General features: G+C 39.6%; 2 protein-coding genes across 3 annotated transcripts; one reads left to right on the forward strand and one right to left on the reverse strand.

Moving 5' to 3' along the window:
- Positions 1–200: 200 nt before the first annotated feature.
- On the reverse strand, positions 201–10,397 carry parp14rs1 (poly(ADP-ribose) polymerase family member 14-related sequence 1). Of its 2 annotated transcripts, none has more exons than XM_046843388.1 (14): positions 10,262–10,397; positions 9,408–9,635; positions 7,072–9,311; positions 6,749–6,982; positions 6,444–6,662; positions 5,105–5,171; positions 4,856–5,005; positions 4,677–4,739; positions 4,385–4,561; positions 3,702–3,908; positions 2,935–3,597; positions 1,787–1,926; positions 1,478–1,652; positions 201–1,384 (listed from the first exon to the last, which is right to left on the reverse strand). In XM_046843388.1, the coding sequence occupies exons 2-14, from the start codon at positions 9,595–9,597 to the stop codon at positions 1,101–1,103; spliced, it is 4,809 nt and encodes a 1,602-aa protein (XP_046699344.1). In that variant the 5' UTR covers positions 9,598–9,635; positions 10,262–10,397; the 3' UTR covers positions 201–1,100. The 2 variants fall into 2 exon arrangements, with proteins under 2 accessions (XP_046699344.1, XP_046699336.1); XM_046843380.1 differs by having other exon boundaries at positions 2,935–3,600.
- A 2,979-nt stretch (positions 10,398–13,376) lies between these two features.
- parp9 (poly(ADP-ribose) polymerase family member 9) lies at positions 13,377–20,922 on the forward strand. The gene is made up of 11 exons (XM_046844944.1): positions 13,377–13,794; positions 15,062–15,939; positions 16,257–16,489; positions 16,599–16,605; positions 16,689–16,907; positions 17,002–17,060; positions 17,202–17,272; positions 17,364–17,774; positions 17,867–17,970; positions 18,614–18,770; positions 19,195–20,922. The coding sequence occupies exons 2-11, from the start codon at positions 15,064–15,066 to the stop codon at positions 19,479–19,481; spliced, it is 2,424 nt and encodes an 807-aa protein (XP_046700900.1). The 5' UTR covers positions 13,377–13,794; positions 15,062–15,063; the 3' UTR covers positions 19,482–20,922.
- Positions 20,923–20,966: the final 44 nt, after the last annotated feature.

The raw sequence follows: 20,966 nt of genomic DNA on the forward strand, positions 1-20,966 counted from the left end.
TGTAGTGTTGCAGTCTGGAATCACAGTGCAACCAGTCACTACCAACAGAAGTCACATGATTAGCTAAATGGAGTTCAGGTGTGGGCAATTAAAGTGTGGTTTCAGTATTAATGCATCTTCTCCCAGAAAGACCTGAAGTATCACACAGAACATAGGTGTAATTCTGGAAAAAGGATGTAGTATTCTAAGAAAAAAACTAATTTTGGATATCCTGGAGATAAATTTATTATGAAAACTTGGAAACTATCCACCAAATGACCAGGCAAGGGGAGGATAAGTCCATGGAAGCATTCAAGAAGAGAAAGAAAAGTCTGAAAAACCTGAAGAGATCCAGAGTGCACAGGAAACACAGGACAAGCATTACCTAGACTCTCCACAAAGGTTGGTTTTAGATAAAATAAAAAAGCGTGATAAATAGAAATTCTTATTTTTTCTGTTACTGTTATTTCTTTGGCTAAATGCTTTTTGATGGCTCAAAGCATGGTCTAAACCCAGGGATAAAGCACACATTTGCTGGAACTCTCCCTGAGAAAAGACCAGTCCGTGCAGTGAAGCATGGTGGTGGTTGCATTACTCATTATGGTTGCTCAGTTACCCGTGGTATCGTGGTTGCTTTTCTGACTAGACTGCTATTTTTTATTATTCAAGTTATATAGCCCCAGGACACCCATAGCCTTAAATCTAAAAAAAAAAAAAAAAAAAAAGGTTTTAGCAAAAAATGTGTGAGAAATAGAAATTATTTTTTTGTTGTTGTTGTTGCCAGAAAAATATTTGTTGTTTGTTGTTATTTCTTTGGCATTTTGAAGGATAAATGGTCGAAATCCAATCATTTTAGCTTAAAAACTCCCTGAGAACATACCAGTCCCCATAGTGAAGCATGTACACTGAAAGGATATATTTGTTCACAAAAAGTGAGTTTAGACCATGCTTTGAGCCCCCCAGAGTTCATTAATAATGGATTATTATGTCTAGATGCACGACGTTCCGATTTAAGTCCATTTCGGTTCCAGGTTCCAACACTACATACTGTAGGTACTATATACAAGGCACTCTATTGAGATTTGTGTTAATGAATCATGCAGCTTTTTTCAGTATGACGTTCAAGTGAAAGTGATTAAATAATCCGGATACGCATGGTAATCTCGGAAAACCACAAAGATGGTGGGATGAGCGGTGTTATCAACGACAGTGTCATACAGATCTGTGCCATTAGCAGATTTAGCGGGCGCGTCGATCATCAAGGAGTTTCCAAGTGTATAGTCTCCGGTGAGAACTCGGCAGAAATACATGTGCTTCTGTCCTTGTGGATTTGGTACTGAGTAGGTGTCGCTGGAAGAGTAGCTTGCATTGAGCGCAAAGTACGTGCCTTTTCCATACGCTGCGGCTGCAATGAAAAAATAAAAACAAAGAAATTAGAAAGATTATGAGCCTTTGAGAAAATCTGGAAAAAAAACACTGCTCGTTTGGAATATTGTACCATTTTTCCCTGCATAGCTCCGGTTGAACCCATTCTGATTGATGTGATTTATTGAATCTTGTCTAGTCCCGTGAAACAGCATCTTCTCGTTGTTCTGATGGCCGTTCATTTGGTCCATATATTGTTTGTTGTTCTGGTAGTTCTTCCACATGCGAGGATTCTGGATCCGTTTAATCTAGGACAATGAAGATTGTACGAAAATCATGTCAAGAATCAAGAACACGCACAGATGGTTTTTAAATTCCTCAGGGAAATTCATTTTAAAAAAGGACGAGAGGTACAAAGTTAGACCTCTTAGAAGCTACATACCTCAATAACATTTCTGTTACAGGTTTTTTTAAACTCTCCCAGGACATAATTGTAGTCTTTGCTGTTAGCTTGCAGTGGACAAAACTTGTAAAGCTCACCAGGTGCCATGTCGGCCCATTCCTTTGGGAGATTTTCCGAAGCTGCATTTGGAAAAAAAAATAATCAATTCTATAAATGTAATTTGAATGCGGACAGGTCAGAAGCACCTCTAGTAATATCTCAGATCGGCAGAAACGTATTAATTCCCAAGACTATACCATATGTACTTGGATTTACGGTACTAGATCCCGAGTGGGCCAGAGGCAACATGAAAAAGTTGTTTTAGTTGAATAAATTTAATTGGAAAAATACTGTAGTCCTGAGGAAACCCATTTCGCCAAAAACAGGAATAAAAATAATAATAATTTCTAGTGTTTCCGACTTTATTTTTGGTAATTCCGACTTTATTTCGAACGGATTCCCACTTTCTTTCTCGCAATTTGGTCTCTCTCGTGGTGGTGGAGAGGTCTGAATGGAAGAGGTCAATTTCTGTGACTGGGTGTTTTTTTATACACATAACTGGTTTATATCCGGAGGTATTTTCTAAGGGTACAGGACTAATTTGGGTCTGTGGGAGTCAGAATTCTTGCTGGTTGGTACGAAATCAAATAATTATTTTACTCAATCAAATACAAGATAATTTATAACCTTTCTTTATTGGTTTTCTTTTTATATGCTGTCTCTGTTAAAATAAACCTACCATAAAAGTTCATTTGTTTGGAAGGGGATCAAATAATAATTTCCCCCACTGTATATATTTATGCCTATTGATTCGGATTTGTTTGCCTGTTTACATTATAATAAACGTCCTTACTCAGCATTTTTCTCTGTTCCCGCTATCGTGCATTTGGTCTGATGAGTGATTTTTAGATTAGTCAATTATGTATGCGCAGTGGTTTAAAAACATAACGTGTTTACACTTTTTGTGAACAAATATATCCTTTCAGTGTACATGAATCAGCACCACTCTGAAACCTAGCATAATCACCTTGAAATAGCTAAGTAACTATCAATAATCGTGAAGCTTTTAACAGTATTTGTGGCCTTTCCAGGCCTTTGGAAAGCAAGAATCTGGATCTACATAAATACATTTTTTTTTAAATAAGTACCTTTAGTTTTGTCAAAACGCCTGATTTCCATCTGAATCCCACCATTTGCACTCACAGCCGGACCTTCTGGCATTTTGACTTTGTAAACTTGTTTCTGAAAAGTGATGTCCACTTGTGGAGACTTTAAATTTAGCCCTTGTTCTAGTTGAAAGTTTGTAGCTAGGTCGAAGCTGTGGTATTGGCCACCCTGTTCGTACTGCCAGTCCACCAGCTCAGCGGCTATCTCCATGTTTTTCTTCTTGTTCACATCATCCCTGGTCATTTTCAGCATGTCGTTGATCTCAGTTACAACCAGCAGGACATCCTTGCTGAGACCCTCGACTCGAAGTGTGACCTTTTCCGGGTCTGCCGCATCGGCCGTCTGAGCCTTAACCTCGCGATCAATTTTCACACAAACGTCCATGGTTCTTTGCAGCTCCTGAATTCGTTGTTTGTCTTTATCGGACAATCTGAGGATCATTTCGTCGTTGATGGGATGAATAGCCTGTTCGTGGGAGATTTCCTTTTCAAGAAACTGCTTGGCATCCTCCACTGCACTTTGGGACTGCCCACAGATGGAGAAGAAAACCGCGGTCACCACCTTCTCCTCAATTACAAAGTCGGTCTCTTGCGATGGCTTGGCGTCTTGGTGCTTGTGGCTCGTAAAAAACGCTTTGGTAAATGCTGCTGCAATGAAAGACAAGTTGCCAGTTTTGTTTAATACACATTTCTCACATTTAAGAAGAAACAATTTTTTAATGTGACGTTCTTAAACCAGCAAGACGTACAAGTAAGTCTTGACCAGGCGCTCTCGTTCTTCTGTTTTTCAACAAATTCTCTACTCAGCATACTCTGATGGAAATCGACCAACATGGGGGCCTGAAAGATGACCATGCGCACCGTTTTGAGGGAAGACTGTGGAGTCTGCTTCAAAAAGATTATTAAAGCATCCATCATGGCATCTGCCACCTGGCCTGGATTAACTCCACCCTGACCTGTAAGAGGTAGAAATTTATTTTCTTCGGAGAACACGTTTTTCATGGTCCTTCAACGGAGGCCCATGAAGGTCAACCGGTAAGAGATCATGTGTATGAATGCAAACTAGAGGTTGTACTGTATTGGATAAGGTTGTATTGTAATAACGCTCGTAATTCGATGAATCAGCAATTACTGGCATTGTACAGAATATATATAACGCATACCTGCACAATTTTGTACAATACTCTATATATTCATAGTTCTATTTTTCTATAATCGTAATGAGTGGTCTGCTATAGAGCTCTAAGCTCTGACCTGAAACCTATTGAACACCTTAGGGATAAATTTGAATGAATAATAAATAAATAAATAAATAAATAAATAAATAAATAAATATGGTAAGATTCACTGCAGATGCACATCCCTCATATAAGATATAGATACATCAAGCATCCTAAATCCTTTATATACTATATTTTGTGCTGGAGCTCACCTGTTGAAAAGGCAGGGAAGGCAACAGACGTGAACCCGTGCTTCACAGACATTTCTAATGATTGCATGACTCGTTTTTGGATTGTCCCAAGATTGCTTTTTGCTGAAACGTGGATGATTTTTTTGCATTGCAGGTTGCCTTGCTGAGTCATTATCAGTCCCTGGTTTTGTTGTGCGCCTGTCAGTGCGTAATGTGACATTAGTATTGAGTCAATATTAACAGGAAACATTTAGATACGTTTTTCTGCTATATTTGGAGTCTGGTTTTATTCAGTCATGTGAACGGTTCTCACCTAGTTGAAGGCACTCGGCTTCAACGGTCGGTCCGGCTCCGCCTAAAATAGCCTTTGAGACACCTGAATAATGAGAGATACTAACTGAGTGTCTGGCAGATAACAGTTGTAACCGTTATTTTAGTGTCTTTGGTCACCAAAAGCATTATTTTCCCAAAAGGATCCCAAGTATTACCTACCCGATTTCAGTGTAAAATTCTCATTGGACGAGTTCACAATGACATCGGTTTTCTCCTTAGTGATGTCACCACTGAGAACCTGAATCACAACTCCTCCCATTGTAGTCTCATAAATCCCTGCTTTTGGTGAAGTGACCTTCGAAAACGGGCCTAGAATTTAATCATAAACATGAAATAATCCTCTGAAAGCTACCAGAATGCTACGTATTTTGTGCGTGCTTTTAGATAACAGGTTTAAAAAAAAAAAACCTTTGTTTGAGCCACTTGCTGAGGAAGGCTGGAGGTTAAACTTTTTGTTGAATTCATCTGTAAAAGCCTGGGAATAAAAAACAATATAAAAAAATTTATTAGTATGACCATATGGTTAGAATATAAAAAAAGGTCTAGGCACTATTCCCCATTTCACACATTTTTTACGTAAAGAAACTCTAGAAAATCCACCCTCGTCACATACAAAGTCCTCGATATTCTTAGTCCTTCCTACTTATTCTTGGATCTCCCTTTCCCCATCCCGCTCTTTAGCCTTCCATTTAACCTTAGATGGGTCGAGGACAGAGCCTTAAGATTATAACCACAAATTTGGGACTCCCTATCGTTTCAGAACTTCTTGACATTTAATCTTGACTTTATTACAAATTATAAGCAACTCTGCTAAGTTTGGGAGGTGGTAGCTTAGTTGTTTAGGCATTGCACTTTGTCTCCAAAAATCGTGTTCAGATCCCAGCTACACCAATCTGCCACTCCTGGGCCCCTGAGCAAAGCCCTTAACCCTTAACGGCGTCTTACCATTTTCTTGCTTACCCTCTTAATAATGGTTTTGTTCATTATTCTATATTGTTTCAAGCTTTATTTCTTCGTCGTTGATTTTGTGTATTTGTTTTCACTATAGGTTATAGTAAGTACTATGAGGTGGTATCAAAATGTTTCGAGACTAGCTCTGTTTCCAAGAAAGTACTTTATCTACGTTTACACACTATCACCTTTAAAATAGTTCCCTTGCAAAGCAATACTGCGCTCCCAGAGTTCTGCCGCTTCTGTAATGTGTCCTGGAAGTCTTTTTTTCAAAGCATGTCAAGCACCTTCTGCGAGTCGCGTTGGATCGCCGCACTGGAGTCAAATCGGCAAGCTTTCAGCCAGATATTCATGTTTGGGAAGAGGGCGAAGTCCGCAGGAACCAAGTCTGGTGAGTAGGATGGGTGCGGAAGTGATATCATGTGGATTGTTCTCTGATAATCATCATGCACATGTTGCCAAATGGTTTTGACATTTTCGGGGGTTGAGCTCTTGAAGGTCTTCCTGATTTCTTGTCATCTTCCAGTGAGTGCCACTCGAAACACCTCGAACAAACTCGTTGCAGCCTCTCCGTATGTCAAATATGTCATGTCAAATGTCTCTGTGGCAGATTTGCAGAATTTCACACCAAATTTCACTTTAGCTCTTTGCTCTAGGTTGCTGTCCATGAGGAAATTGCAGACTTGGTAACGTGGTCAGAATAGCACTATAGTCTCAAAACGTTTTGATAACACCTCGTATTTTACAAAGAGTAATTAGTAGTAGTTCAGTTCACTCTCTGGAACTCATGACTTACCTGGATAGTTTGATGGTCACTAGGGTGGAGAGCAATCATCACTTCTTCGACATGGCGCGACGTCCTGTTTTTGCTAAACTTAAGAATTCCATCTAGCATAATGGAGGCCACCAGCGGCTTTGGAAAACCCAAGTTCCCTGTTCCAATAGCAGGGAAAACAATAGATCTCTGTTTCTGCTGTTCCGCCCGACCTAAACAATCGTCTATGATACCTTCCAACTGCAGACAGCAGGGACCATTGGAAATATGTTATATACAGCACTATAGAAAGAAAACACATATAGAGGAGAATGGAGAAGCCATACCGTCTTATCAGAACCTTGACCCTGGTTCCAGTGTGGGGCTACGGCATGGAACACCAGTTTGTTCTTTAGATTGCATCCAGGAGTGACAAAGATGGCTCCATTTTTTGCAGGGCCTGTACCCTGCTGGTTAAGAAGTATCTGAATCTGGGGTCCTGCTGCAGTGAGAATGGCTTGTGCAACGGCTCCATGGTTGAGGGCCAAGTCGGCTGATACAGAGTTCACGACCACATCCAACTAACGACAAAACAACAAGAGATGTGGCAAAACCACGAGACTTATAATAGTTTAGAAAGAGTATGCAAAGTAATAGGACTGTAACTTACTGAGGTGTCTTGAATGTTGCACTTTTCAAGAGTAATAGTCAACCCTTCGTTCGTCTTGACAGTCTGAGGAGACCCTTGGTTCGAGGGGGTGGATGGTTTTGGGTGCTGAGGTTGGCTGCTGGAATTGCCCTCAAATGTTGGGCCCTGACTTGTGGAACTGCCCCCGTACACATTTTGCACTGCAGCTTCCAAAGCCTCAATGGTTTTTTCATTTTTGTCAATCAAATGGACCTCCTTTAAGCACGTGTCCCCGTTCATGAGCTCAAGGAATTCTTTCAGTGCGGCAACGATCGTGTCTGCACAAAGGCCTACCGGGAAACCGAGGGTACCAGAACTAATGGCTGGTATCGCCAATGACTCGCAATTCTCTCGGTCAGCAAGGTTCAGACTCCTCCTTACAGCGGTTTTCAATAGGTTCACTGCTTTCTGAGGATCGGAACTATCATAGTATGGCCCTACTGCATGAATTACATGCTTGTAAGGCAAGTTACCAGCTTCGGTAATGACCACGTCGCCTGTATTCAGCTTTCGCTTTTTAATAATCTGTTTACAGGCTTCCTGCAGTTGTGGTCCTGCAGCGTCTGAAAGTGCTTTTGATAGACCGCCGCTCAGTTCGAGCTTGTCATTGGCTGCGTTCACTATGGCATCTACAGGATAGGAGCACATGTCCCCTTTGTTGACAACAATCTCCACTCCGTCGGGGGTACGAACTCTCTTTTTTCCATTAGGTTTTAAAGAAAAAAGGTCGTGTTCCTCTACAATGTCGATCACACACCCCGTTTGGCGCTTGGCTGTTTCGAGGATGGTAAATTCCTTGTTCTTAAAATACTTCTTGGCACCAGGCTTATCTATTTTGAAGCTGGAGCAGTAAATCGACGAAAGTAAGCTCTCGAAGGCAAGCTTGCAGTCAGAGACACAAAGCCTAGCGCCACTCAATAAGATTGTATCGTTCTCAAAGCTGATCTTGATGTTGTTTTTCTCAAGTTCACACCAATAGTCCCTTCTGTGCTTCTGAATAAAATTCACAATCATCTTATCAGTCCGCAGGGTCACGGTAATGTGGGAATTGTTCAGAACGTAATCAGACAGCTGTTTTTGAGCTAACTGCACCGATTCACTAAATCCAGAAATAACAACTTGGCTGTCTGATGTGTTGATTAGAATTGTCATTAAAGACGAATTGACTCTGTTACTTAATTCGTCGACAAGATCGTACCATCCTGCCTTCCTGAGCACGCTCGGATCCTTTATGTCGATGCTTGCTTGACTTAATTGCATTCTCAGCTGATCTCTGCTGTCTTTTAAGGTCTTCTCTGTCTTAGCAACAATATATACCTGTTCTTCCTTAATTTCCAATGATGCATGGATTCCTTTCGATAAGAACAGTTCTTTGGTCAATTCCTCAATGTTACTCAAAATCAGAAACTGAACAATCGATCGGTCGAGGTCTACCAGTCCCTTATTTAAGCCCAAAACCTCCTGCAAAATCTTACTCTTTGCCTCTAAAACATCTTGCCTTATCCCAAAAAGAAGTACATTTTGACCTGAAGCGTTGTATCTCAGCTTGAGTTCTGGAAGGCCCTGGCTGAATTCGTTCTCCAAACCACCCTTCATAATGAGCTCATAAAAAGAAGGACTAATAGAGACCTCGTCTTCAATGCTGTTCTTCTCTCTTTGGATTCTTTGAGTAACCACATTAACAGTACTCTGTAAAACATCCCCAATTCTTTGTACATCGCCTGCAAGGCCTGCCACGATTATCGTTCCTTGACCTTCCTGAAGGATCATAGTAACAGGTTCAGACGACAATTTTTTTAAAAGTTCTGCCTCCAGTTCCGCCCAAGCATCTCTCTCAATCTTGATTTCTACTGAACTATATTCGGACATCGCAGTAGTGAACTCAGCAGAGGCCTTCTCCCGCCACGTCTGGATGAGTTTCCTCGTCTGAACACCTTGCTGAAGGATGGAAGCTAGAGGACTGATTCTTACAGCTGGCTCTTGAAACTCCACATGGCATAAATGCTGATGCATGAGTTTCATGATTGGGTCCAATATTTTTTGGTGTTCTTGGAGAAATTTCCAGACAGACTTATCAATATTTTCGATGAAAGATTCTGGAAGTTTTAACATGGGCCTGTCTTTACCATAGAGTGCCACTCCCAGTGATTCATAGTATGGAAAAACTTTGACAAGGTGGTTTTTTCGAATCTCATGCTGTTTCCCGAGAACTTTCTTCACAACTGGAAAAACAAACATGGATACAATTTACAAGATATCAATTTAGTTGCAAGCTTAAAAGTGCGTCACATCATAATATTTCATATGGATATAGTTACCTTCATTATTTTGAAATGTAATTATAGCTGATCCGTCATCTTCGAGCATTTTCACGTCTCCGTCTATGTCCCCATACTTTTCAAAATAAAGACTGATATAGTCCGAGTTTATGTCTGAAGTTAAATCTTCTACTTTCACCTTTGCAGTCGTCTCAAGTGGACTGATTTCTAGATTTTTCCTCTTGAACATTGAGTACTCTGGACAAGCCTCAATGAATCGCACTGCGTCTAAAGTACAGAAAAATGTAACATTCACTTTAGATGAAATGATCGTTATTGGTTAACGTTATTGAACGTTAGTCTTGTAGGTAGTTTTATGTTTCCTTTTATACAATAGGTTTCGAGACTGGCTTTGTTTACAAGAAAGTACTTTATTTATCTACACTTGCACACCATCAACTTTAAAATGGTCCCTCTGCTTGTAGTGAGATCATGCGGATTGTTCTTCGACGATCATCATGCACAAGTTGTCGAAGGGTTTCGACAATTTCGGGTGTTGAGCTCGTTAAAGCTTTTCAATATAACTTCGTATCGTGATCCTCAGTGTGCCGATCGTGCTGATGTTTGACATCAATCTGATTTCTCACTAACTAAATGAATGTTAAACATTTTCCAGACAATTCTGACAGAAATTCCAAAACGTAACATGTACAAGCGCTTTCTACTCCATACCACCTAAAAAAGACAATGTCTTATAAACATGTCAAATAAACAACAACTGTCCCGTGACACCCGGGTTCTATTCCTTATTCATTTTCTATGGACCAGAAAAGTGCATTTAGACTGGCTATAATTTACAACCACGAATACACCAATAAAAGTGTGTTTTTTATGTCTTTGGATTAATGGTTCACCTTTGCTGCGAGTAAACGTAACCACAGCGCAGCCACACTCTGGGATGACTTCAATCTCTTTCGACTCGGCGTCCCTTTGAGAATGTTCTCCACCAGCATATTCAGGAATTCAATTTTCAGGTTCTGAATGTTTCGGATGACAGCTGACGTGTGAGATGACTCCTCGATGTGTTCGTCCGCTTCGTCTATAGATGAGGTTGGCTTTTCCTCTTCTTGAGGCTGTTCTTCTGCAAAGGACAACACGCATGCCTAGTCATTCTCAACCTTGTTAGGATCAGATTGGACCAGTTTTCAAGTTATAATATGTAGAAAATCACTAGTTCTTTCTGTTTATTTTATATCCTCAAACACAGCTATTTAACACAACAAAAGTAACTGTCACCATTTTAATTCTGAAGGTCTTGAAAAAAATAAATGTGACATCTGTGGTGCTACGGGACAAATTTGACCCGCCAAGTTTATTGATTGTCATTTGCATCCATGCATCATATAAAAGTGATGGGTTGCTCTGTATATCAAATTTGGCTCAACTACACACATCACAGTTACAGCTTACCCCATCCTCCACCCACCCTGTCTTCTGAGTGCACAAATTACATCTTTTCGTGTGGAATATTGATACTCATCGTTTTTGGGGGTGTGGTGTGACCAATATGACAGAATTGTCTGAACATTGTTATCGCTGTTGCGTTATCAGTTTCATTTTGCATTTCAACATGAGCAAGAGATTCAGTGTCTTTGGGCTGTGCTCTTCATCAGATGTGTCTTCTTGTTCAGGATCACATTTCACATCATCCTCAGACACATCCTCCCCACTGTCTCTTTGTTCAATATTACTTTTATGACCAAAGATATGATCAATAACCTCACATACAGCTCATAGATTCAGTGCATGTACAACCGTTGTGAGCAAAAGAAATGAAAGTGAATGTAACTGAGGATAATATTTCGGTGGATTATTTATATAAAAGAATGAGCCTTTCTCATTATCAGGAGCAATAACCATATTTACACCATATTTACACCCGTGACATGGTTTAGAACAGATTATAAACGCTACAGAAGCCAATATGGCCATCCATATTCTCCACCACTTCTCCAACATAGGTGGAGCCTGGAGGCATGGACCTTGAGGCACAATTAAAAACACTACCAATGATCTGGAAATGCCTAGAGTACACAAAGCATATCTTTGGACTGAAGGAGGAAACCCGAGATGGAACATGCAATCTGTGACATTCGACCCCCCAATCCCAGGTTCCCATAACAGTTTTCACCTCTAGGGGGAAGTATTAACAAACAATTTCTTCTTCCTCTGGCTGCTCCCATTAGGGGTCGCCACAGCAGATCATCCGTCTTCATACCCCCCTGTCCTTTACACCTGCCTCTTTCAATCCAACTACTTGCATGTCTTCCCTTACCATATCAATGAACCTCCTTTTTAGGCCTTCCTCTTTTTTTCCTTCCCGGTGGCTCCATCCTCAGCATTCTAATACCGATATACCCCATGTCCCTCGTCTACACATGTCCAAACCATATGAACAAACAATTTAAAAGAGGGAAAAATGACTTACCTGTTTGAACTGCGCCAAATGTAGGCGTTGTTTCCTGAAAAACAAATGTTTTTGGGCATCTATTGTAACAAGTTTTTAAATCACATATTTGTATCCCGCATAAATTTACATTCATCTTTGAAGTGGAAAGGAACATCAGATCAAATAATCACCTGACTAGGTTTGGCCTCATCTGGAGAAAGATAAACATCGAGGCTCAGGAGGTCTTTACCGAGCTTAATTCCATGCCCTTGCTTCTCGAGAACGTTTCGGCGCACTGGAACATGGCGAAAAAAACGAAAGGTGCATTAGATACCATGTAAGAGTTCTTTCTCATTTTTGCCATACTTTTTGTATTTTTCATATTTAACACTGCTCGTCCAAAAACCAGATATAAAATAAATAAATATCTGAGCTGAGAAAAACATCCCGATCTCTATACCAGACTGCATCGCACTCACAGTCGAACATGGAGGTGGAACCTTAATGGTTTGGGGTTTGTTGTGAAGCAGGAAAGGTCTGGATTCAGCCTGGACTGCGGCTAATGGGACTTCACCATACAACAAAACAATGACCTGAAGCGTACAAGCGTACATCCGCTCCGTAAGCGTTATTTAGAGAACAGATGTTCAGCAGGGGTCACCAACATGGTGCCCGCTGGCACCAGGTCGCCCGCGGGCCTTTTCTAAAAATAGCTCACCATAGCGCCACTTACCAGTGAGCTTCATCTCTCTGTTTATCTTCATCTATCTGTTTATCTGTTATTTCAGAAATGTGTGTCAAACTGGTAGCCCTTCACATTAATCGGTACCCAAGACGTAGCTCTTAGTTTCAAAAGGTTTGGTGACCCCTGATTTAGAGTGTTATCTATAATTGCCCAGTCGCTGCACCTAAATCCTAATGAACTGCTCTGGGGGGTGAACTGAATCAACTGGAGACATGGCGAAAGTATTTCAGCCGAACGTTTGGAGAAAAACAAACCGTTCGGGTTGCCAAGAGTGTGTTCTTTATGCTAAAGGAGGATTCAGTGGCTATATAATAGAAATCTGTAGTATATTTGTTTGGTAAATCTTCATACCATAAAATGACCCATGTGTTGTGTAGTTAATAAACATTTAAATGGAAGATTTATTTGTACACCAAAAATCCTAAGGGTTAACTAGTAGATGATGTGAATAGATGTGGACATGTTCCCTTGATGGCATCAAGCCAGCATAGAGGAACAATAAAAGTTCTTATACTTTCAAAAGTCTGTGTTCAAGGCTTGTTCTAGACTGGATTTGAACGCAATAACGTGTTATAACTGTTATATTATTATTAAAAGATTTTTTTGGTAATATTTCTGGTACCTTCTTCCGTTTTGAAGCGCACGATCGCTCTGTTTCCGTCCGAAACCTCGAACCGAACCATACAGTCTCCACCGTTGGACTTTTTGCTCTGGAAGTATATCGTGAGCTTGTTTTTCAGCTTGGGGGTCTTGGGGTCCCATTTTCCCTCCACGATCAGGGCAAAGGGAAACTCTTCTTGTTCGTCCATGGTTTTGTTGTCTACTGAGGGTTTAGAGGGGAAAGGCGGAGAAATCTGATGCGCACAAGTTTCACTTTTGTTTTTTTGCCTTCATGTGGACATTTAGGGGAAAACAGAGGAGCTCGTTCTCATTCCAAAACCTGGTGAGAATTTTTTTTATGGGTCGGAGCACACTATAAGATGTGATATACGCATTTAAAGTGTGTAAAAGTGATAATAAAGGTAAATAAACCGGTTTATTTTGATAATCGAGATTGTTATTATGCAAAAAAGGGGGCTGGATTTACGAGGAACCGCTCCGTTTCCTGTAAAAGTCGCTCAACAAGGCAACGATTTTACTTTCGGTTTGGTCCCCCCACCCCCCATACACAAACACCCCCTTGTCCTGCATTCTGTCCCTTTCTCCGTCGTCCTACTCCAAGCCTATATTCATTCGTTGGACACCAAAACCAGGTAAGAAATATACTTTCGACCATGTTTGGCAACTTTAATTCTGTCAGTCGGTTTTTTTTTCCCCCTTAACCTTGAGCTCAAATTTCCCTACTACAGCATTCAGGAAACTCCTTTCGTACAAATGACTTGAGGAGACTTCAAAAAAGGCAAACAATTAGAATTTTTCTAGAGAAAAGATCGAATTTCATGCACAAAGCAGCGTTTTAAGGGCGAAGTATAAACTAAAAGGGGATACGACACTGTTTGACGTCAGAGTGCTCATTTGCATATCCAGTGCTTTGTTATGAACGTTCGAACATGCTGTGTGTGTGTGTTTTTGGAAGATGTCTTGACTAGAAAAAGAGATTTAGCAGCACTGAAAATGTTAATCGACAACTTTAATGCACGACCGTGGAGGCGAATAATGGCCCGAGTGCATTAAAATATTGTAAAGCATGTGTTAGATTTAAGTTTTTTGTAGATTCAGCTCGTTTATACAGCCAAGCAATTGAGGGTTAAGGGTCTTGCTTAAGGGCCCGGCTGTGGCATTGTGGTCATGCTGAGACAAATTTGTGTGATACAAAATACAAAATTGTGCGATTTTTTTAAAATATATATATATATATATATAGGTTGGATCTGGAATTCTGACTCTTGCAGATCATGCACATAGTAAACACAGCATGATTATAATTATTTTAATAATCAATAGATATTAGTTATCAATAAACAGTTCACTTTAACAATGATGGAACTACCGTACAATGAACGGACATTCAGTGCCACCTAGATGAGGTTTTTGAGTTTCTTCCTCATATCATCTCAATTCAGTCATTAATGGCTTATTCAATAGAGATAAACTTAAATGAATCGAACGTATAGGCATTAAACTTCATAACATCTTTATTTCTGTAAAGCTGCTTTGGGAAAATGTTCCTTGTTAAATGGAACTTAGGTCTACAAATTAAGCTGAATCGGATTAAATGGAATTTAATGAGGGGTCTTCGCCATTGGCGAGTATTAATGGAGTGATGTTTCGTCATATGGGTTAAAAAAGTCCTGTTTAAATCATTACAAAAATGTTTAAATGCATGGGAACATGTTTTTAAGCAACATTTTGTATGTTTTGTAATTGATCATGGAATAATTCCGATATAATGCAGGGTTATCACAGGTGGGATGAGTCTAGTGATCTCCAGCTGCAATCCCTTTTCAATTAAATGTGCAAATGAAATGCAAATCTCAATCATTTATGCCATTCTTTCATATTTTTTATTTCTTTTTTTAGTCATGGAAGAGACCAAACACCTAATTCCACTGCAGCCACCGAAGATTGCGATTCTGAAACGATGTCGCTCTGCCTTTTGCCAAGTGCTGCAAGAGAAATTTGGTTGTACAGCTCAGATCCACAATGTGGAGGATGATTCACTTTCACCTTTTTTAACCAGCAAAGCATCTATTGTGTCTGAAATAAAGTACAGCAAACAACTGGCTAGGCAGCTTAAAGTATCAGTGTGGAAAGGTGATCTTACTAATCATAAGGTCGATGCTGTGGTAAATCCAGCAAATGAAAATTTAAGTCATGGAGGAGGACTTGCCCAAGCTCTGAGTTCAGCTGGAGGTCATATGATCCAGAAATGTAGTAATGATATCATAAAACACCTGGGTAAAATTCCCACAGGTGAAGTTGTTGCAACACCAGCTGGAGACCTCCCTTGTAAAATGATCATACATGCCGTTGGACCCTGTGTATCTAGAAGTCCCTCAAAGGCCGAACTTGACAGTGCATCACATCTGTTACACAATACTATTTGGAACATCCTGATAAAAGTTGACTATGAAAGACTGGAGTCTGTTGCAATCCCTGCAATAAGCTCAGGCCTTTTCAACTTTCCACTTCCAAAATGTGCCGAAGTCATCGTGAAGGCCTTGAAGTTGTACAGCGAGAAGCGCAACCTAGCAGCCCGGAACCTCGAAGTGCGTCTGGTGAACATTGACGATCCCTCAGTTCAGCATATGGAGAGAGCTTGCCTGCAATTTCTGGGTCCAAGTGACACAAAGCCAAAACAAAATCAGGGCAATTCATCAACCCAGTCTTCAATCGCTAGTCTGAATCTGGGGAACGTGACTCTTCACCTCAAAAAGGGAGCCATTGAGAATGAGAGAGTAAGTAAACAGCAGGTTAACCCATAGAAAGTCAATTATAATGGAGCACTTCGCTAAAAACTTACTGATATTGCCAAAGTTGACTGTTTGACGAAAATGAATACCATTAAATTAAACCATTAAAAAAACCTTGTTTTATATAAAGAAAAGAAACGCATGCATATCTGACAAAGATGACAAAATCAGGGTTATAGCATAGTTTAATAGTTGCAGCCTTTATTGACTCTTATATATGTCCTTATATAAATGTTAGTAGGTTAATATTGCTCTTAGCCTCTGATGCTGTTTTGACCATTTCATTATGTTTGTGTTTGTAGACAGACGTGATCGTGAACACAATAGGCGCTGATCTTCAGTTATCAAGCGGGCAAGTTTCAGCAGCTCTACTGAATAAAGCCGGCCGGAGGATTCAAGAGGAAATACGAACCTTGAAATATGGATATATTTCTGAGGGAGACATCCTTGAAACTTCTGGACATAACCTGGACTGTAAGGAGGTGTACCACACGGTCTGTGGGTCAAATAGGGCACTGGCAATATGGTGCAAAAGGTTGGAATTCTAATCTATAACCAGATAATCATAGATGTTTGTGACAAGTCATTTCTAAATTCGTAGCCACAGTTTATTTATCTCTTCATCATGAGTGAATTTCAACTAGAGCTATTGCTCCAAATGAATTGTTCTTGTTTAGCAGGATCAGCATGTCCCACATCAAAAATATGCATCATCATCATCTTTTTTTGTTTAGATTCTTTACTCTGTGGTCACAAATTGCCTTGAAATGGCAAGCAGTAAAAGCTATTCATCCATGTCTTTTCCTGCTCTCGGGACGGGCAACCTTGGCCTTGACAAGGATGAAGTTTCTCAAATTATGACCGACGCAGTAGTGGAATTTTCTAAAAACTATAAGGGCTCAAAAATGCTCATTTTTTTCGTCATTTTTCCAAAGGACACTCAGACCTTGAAGGTACGATAAAGCTTCTTTTTATTTGAATGTATAATGCACATATTAGTGTATGTTATAAAATGTGTGTAATGTTCACATATTTGATGTATTTCAGGCTTTTGAGAAGAAAATAATTTCTACTAAGGGAAGACTTGAACGCGAGCAGCACCAATAGCAAAAGTGAGGACTTTCTTATAAAATTGTCTTAAAGTGATTATGGTTTCCTGATTCCACATAGATGCTTTGCTAGTTGGGGAGAAAAGAAAGCTCAGTGGTTAAAGCTCTATGTTTCTGATTGAAAGTTTGGGGTTCAAGTCCCAGTACTGGCACTGTCACTGTGTTTGGACCCTTGGCCTTCTCTGCTCCAGGCTTCCTAACACACTTAGGTTTTAATAATGTATTACCAGGGCATTTCTGCCATGCGAATTAGTAACAATCAAATGCAAATTCTCACTTGTGATTTTATTTCTATTACAGGTTCAGGATTTCAGGACAGTCAGGACGTTACAACCGAACCATGCATTGAGCTCTTTGCCTCTTCCAAAACCGCAATGAGGGAGGCCAAGCGCTGGTGTTATGACATGCTGCATTTGTCCTCCAGCAGTCAGTGCAAAACAATCTACAATAATCATGTGGTCTATCTGAGCCAGGAGGATCATGAAAAGCTGATGACTCTTCAGCGTTCACTTGAGGTCATCATCACAGAATTCATTAAGGAAGGCAAAGGAGGGGTTATCATCAACGGCGATCCTCACGGGATCCTTTGTGCTGCTTTGGAAGTGGAAGCCATGTTGTGTAAGGCCCAAGAAGACTTCGCTCGAGACGAAGAGAGATACATGTGGGCCGATTTGGAGCAAATGTTTCCAGCAGACGAGATCGAGATGATGTGTATGTTGTCTGTACTGCATTGTATTGTATAAAAATACCACTCGATATGTACTTGTGTGTATGTATGCCTAATTCGTCTTCTTTGCTTATAGCAAACAGGTTGTATAAGAAGACAGCGATAGATCTCAATATGAAAGACCCTGAAGTAAAACAAAGGGTAAAAACCTTTGAAAGATTTGGCCTGACTATTGAGAAGGTAAGCTGGATCCTACTTTAAAATAAAAAATAATCATATCTATATTAGGGCTTAAAATTAAACTTAAAATCATCCACAACAATTCCTGGGGTATAAAAAAAAGAACTAAAGTCAAAATCGCTGCCACTTTTCTTTAGAAAATTAAATATTAAATGCAAAACACACACACTTAAATACACATCTGTATTACCCAAAAGAGGTCTAACAAATGTGAACAATTTTCTAAACAAATTTTTCCATTTATTAAATTTTATTTAATCAATTAAATTTGTGCCAATTGAATCGTTTACTCAATATAATCGATATCATAAAAAAAGTGTATTGCATTAATTTGATTCATTGTATATTATTTTTGTTTTACTTGTATAAAATATTATTTTATATATTATTTATCCAAGCAAGCATTTTATTAAAAACATTTTTTCAACTGTAAACTTTTGACGTTCACAAATATTAATAATAAAATCTGCGTTAATTACAATGTCCCTCCAAATGTAGCGAAACTGAACCGAAGCGTGAATTTTGTGTACTGTTACACTCTCACTTTTGTAATTATAACAGCATTTAAAAGTCTATTAAAGTTCAAATACAGGCTCGCAATGTGGACCTGATGTGGTTTTCTTTCCTTTTTTTATTGCTGTAGATGGAAAAAATCGAGAACTATGCCCTGAATCAGCTCTTTGAATTGAACAGCAAACGTATAAAACCTTATCACAAGCCTCTGTACCAGCGTGTAAATGCGCAGTTCTGTGATCTGATCTGCAGAGTGGGCTTCCAGAGGGAATATGCACCACCAAAAGGTACAAAACCAACACTGCCCGAACGACTGGGGATACAGTACTGACTATTCTTCAATGTATTGGCTCTAATATAAGTAAAATAGCAACAACGGCTGTGTGGAACAAAGTTTGCGGAACCTGTGGTCCAGAAAAAGGCAATTTAGGCTTGATTAAACAAGTACACTTAATATGGGCTGTCATCTGAAGCCATATGAGGGTCTAAGAGTGGACAAGACCTTACAGGCAGGATTATGGACCATGGGCACCATGGAACCGCAGCTTGCTGTTAGTTAGGTTACAAAAAAAGAGCCCGCAAATTTTCCGAGCCGCAAATTATCGGGGGTTGACTGTAAAGACTGATGTAACTGATGTATTCCCCAAAAATGGGAAGAAATTGCCGATACCTGACAGCTAATTTTTTGACATTACACCTCTCTACCTCCAGAACAAGCCTGTGGAGCTGGAATATACTTCACTACTGAAGCAGACGAAGCATTTACGCTGTGGGAGGACAACGGAGAAGAGTACATCTACTTCATTGAAGCTCAGGTGCTCACTGGTAAACAGACTTCTGGTTCAACAGACCTGATTGTGCCTCCTCCAAATGGAACAGACCCACTGGTTCGTTACGACAGTGTGACGAACAAGAAGGGCATCCATGTTATCTTCAACGGCCAACATGCCTATCCCGAGCGCATTATTACATGCACTGAAAAGAAATCTTTCATTTAAGCAGCAGTTTCTAGTTTTGTTCTACAGAAACCCTGCTTTTTCCCACTACGGCATTTTGTGTTGACGTTAAAATAAGATTTTAGATTGGATTCATTGTTCAGAGTTAATTCAAAATCTCAAAAATAAAACCCAAGCTTGCTTTATCTGTTAGTATACAGGCGGAAATGTAAAAAGTGTGGAAACACCTGGTCTGGTTTTTGAGAGACACGTGCATGTTCCTTTTGTTTCTATGCAAAAGATTTACCAAGTGAATTTATTATTTATATTATTTGATATGTCCAGATGTTCCACTTTATTTTGATTGAAAAATCCTCTCAGCATGAAGAACAGCATTACACGCTCTCGGCATCCGGACAGTTAATTTAATCAAACATTCAACTGAAATGCTTCGCCTTCTTCACTAGGTGAAGACTTCTTCTTGTGATCCAGTTCATCCCAGAGCAGTTCAATAGGATTTAGGTGCAGCGGCTGGGCAGGTCATTGCATTCAAGATAACACACACGACGACTGTTTGCTCTCTGAACAACTCTTTACAGCCCTATTGTCTGGAGCCGCAGTCCAAACTGAATTGCATGGTGAAGTATGAAATGGTTGCCATGTTGGTTCCTTTCACCTGGAACAAGTCTTCAATCTTCCCTGCTCCAAAACAGCCCCAAACCATTACGCTTTCGCCTCCATTTTTGACTTACATAAGATCTTTGGTTAGAGCCAAACAATTCAACAGAACTTTCTTCCCCTTGTTTACTGTAATTTTTTAGTTTTTGCCTTTTACCTTAAAAAAAGGAACGTGCACGTGTATCAGACTCTTTTGACACGCACTGTATTTAAAACCGGTATATAATTCAGTCAACTTAATTGTAATTAAATATTAATTTTAATTGAGTTTAATTATAGTAATATTATTATTATCAAAAAAAAAAAAGAAAGAAAGAACATCTTGATGTGTATATATATTATCAGGCTGAACCTTGCTGATGATCCTGATCCTTTTTGTGGTACTCAGAGTTTTGCTTCTGTTTCTGGTTTCCACAGATCTAGGAGTAGTTAAAACATTTTCTGATCATATTTCTTGTGTTTAAAGTGAATTACGATATATATGTATATATAATATACAGAATACCTAATCTGTCCATCGTATCCACCTTCTAAAAGTGTACTTACGCATTCGTGATTTGTTTTTGTTTTATAATGGGTTTTTCCCCCTTAGACTCATCTTCATATTGTTGAATGGCAAATGTAATAGAAATAATTGATCAATATAGACAGTAGATTTTATTACTGGCAGGATAAAATGTGTTATTTTATAGAACGGCGTCCATTCGCGAAGCTATAAGACGTGAATTTCATGACCATGAGAATGATTCTGCTGGTTTGGTGAAGTGTGGGGTGTTTTTCCGGTCTGTCCTTTGATCACAGCAATAAAGTCTACTCCATAAAACTAGTCCGGATTCGCAGGTGATTTATGAGATGTGTGTGAAAGAAATT

This window comes from Silurus meridionalis, chromosome 3 (assembly GCF_014805685.1).
Source record: "Silurus meridionalis isolate SWU-2019-XX chromosome 3, ASM1480568v1, whole genome shotgun sequence".
In the NCBI taxonomy this organism is placed as follows: domain Eukaryota; kingdom Metazoa; phylum Chordata; class Actinopteri; order Siluriformes; family Siluridae; genus Silurus; species Silurus meridionalis.

What these genes read in the sequence shown, in the direction of transcription:
- parp9 (XM_046844944.1), top strand. Translation starts at nt 15,064, where the DNA reads ATGGAAGAGACCAAACACCTAATTCCACTGCAGCCACCGAAGATTGCG. An exon ending in AGGACACTCAGACCTTGAAG is followed by an intron (nt 16,908 to 17,001) that starts GTACGATAAAGC and finishes GATGTATTTCAG; the next exon opens with GCTTTTGAGAAGAAAATAAT. An exon ending in AGGCTTCCTAACACACTTAG is followed by an intron (nt 17,273 to 17,363) that starts GTTTTAATAATG and finishes TTTCTATTACAG; the next exon opens with GTTCAGGATTTCAGGACAGT.
- parp14rs1 (XM_046843380.1), bottom strand. Translation starts at nt 9,597, where the DNA reads ATGTTCAAGAGGAAAAATCTAGAAATCAGTCCACTTGAGACGACTGCA. An exon ending in TACATTTCAAAATAATGAAG is followed by an intron (nt 9,312 to 9,407) that starts GTAACTATATCC and finishes TTGTTTTTCCAG; the next exon opens with TTGTGAAGAAAGTTCTCGGG. An exon ending in GTGACCATCAAACTATCCAG is followed by an intron (nt 5,172 to 6,443) that starts GTAAGTCATGAG and finishes TTTTATTCCCAG; the next exon opens with GCTTTTACAGATGAATTCAA.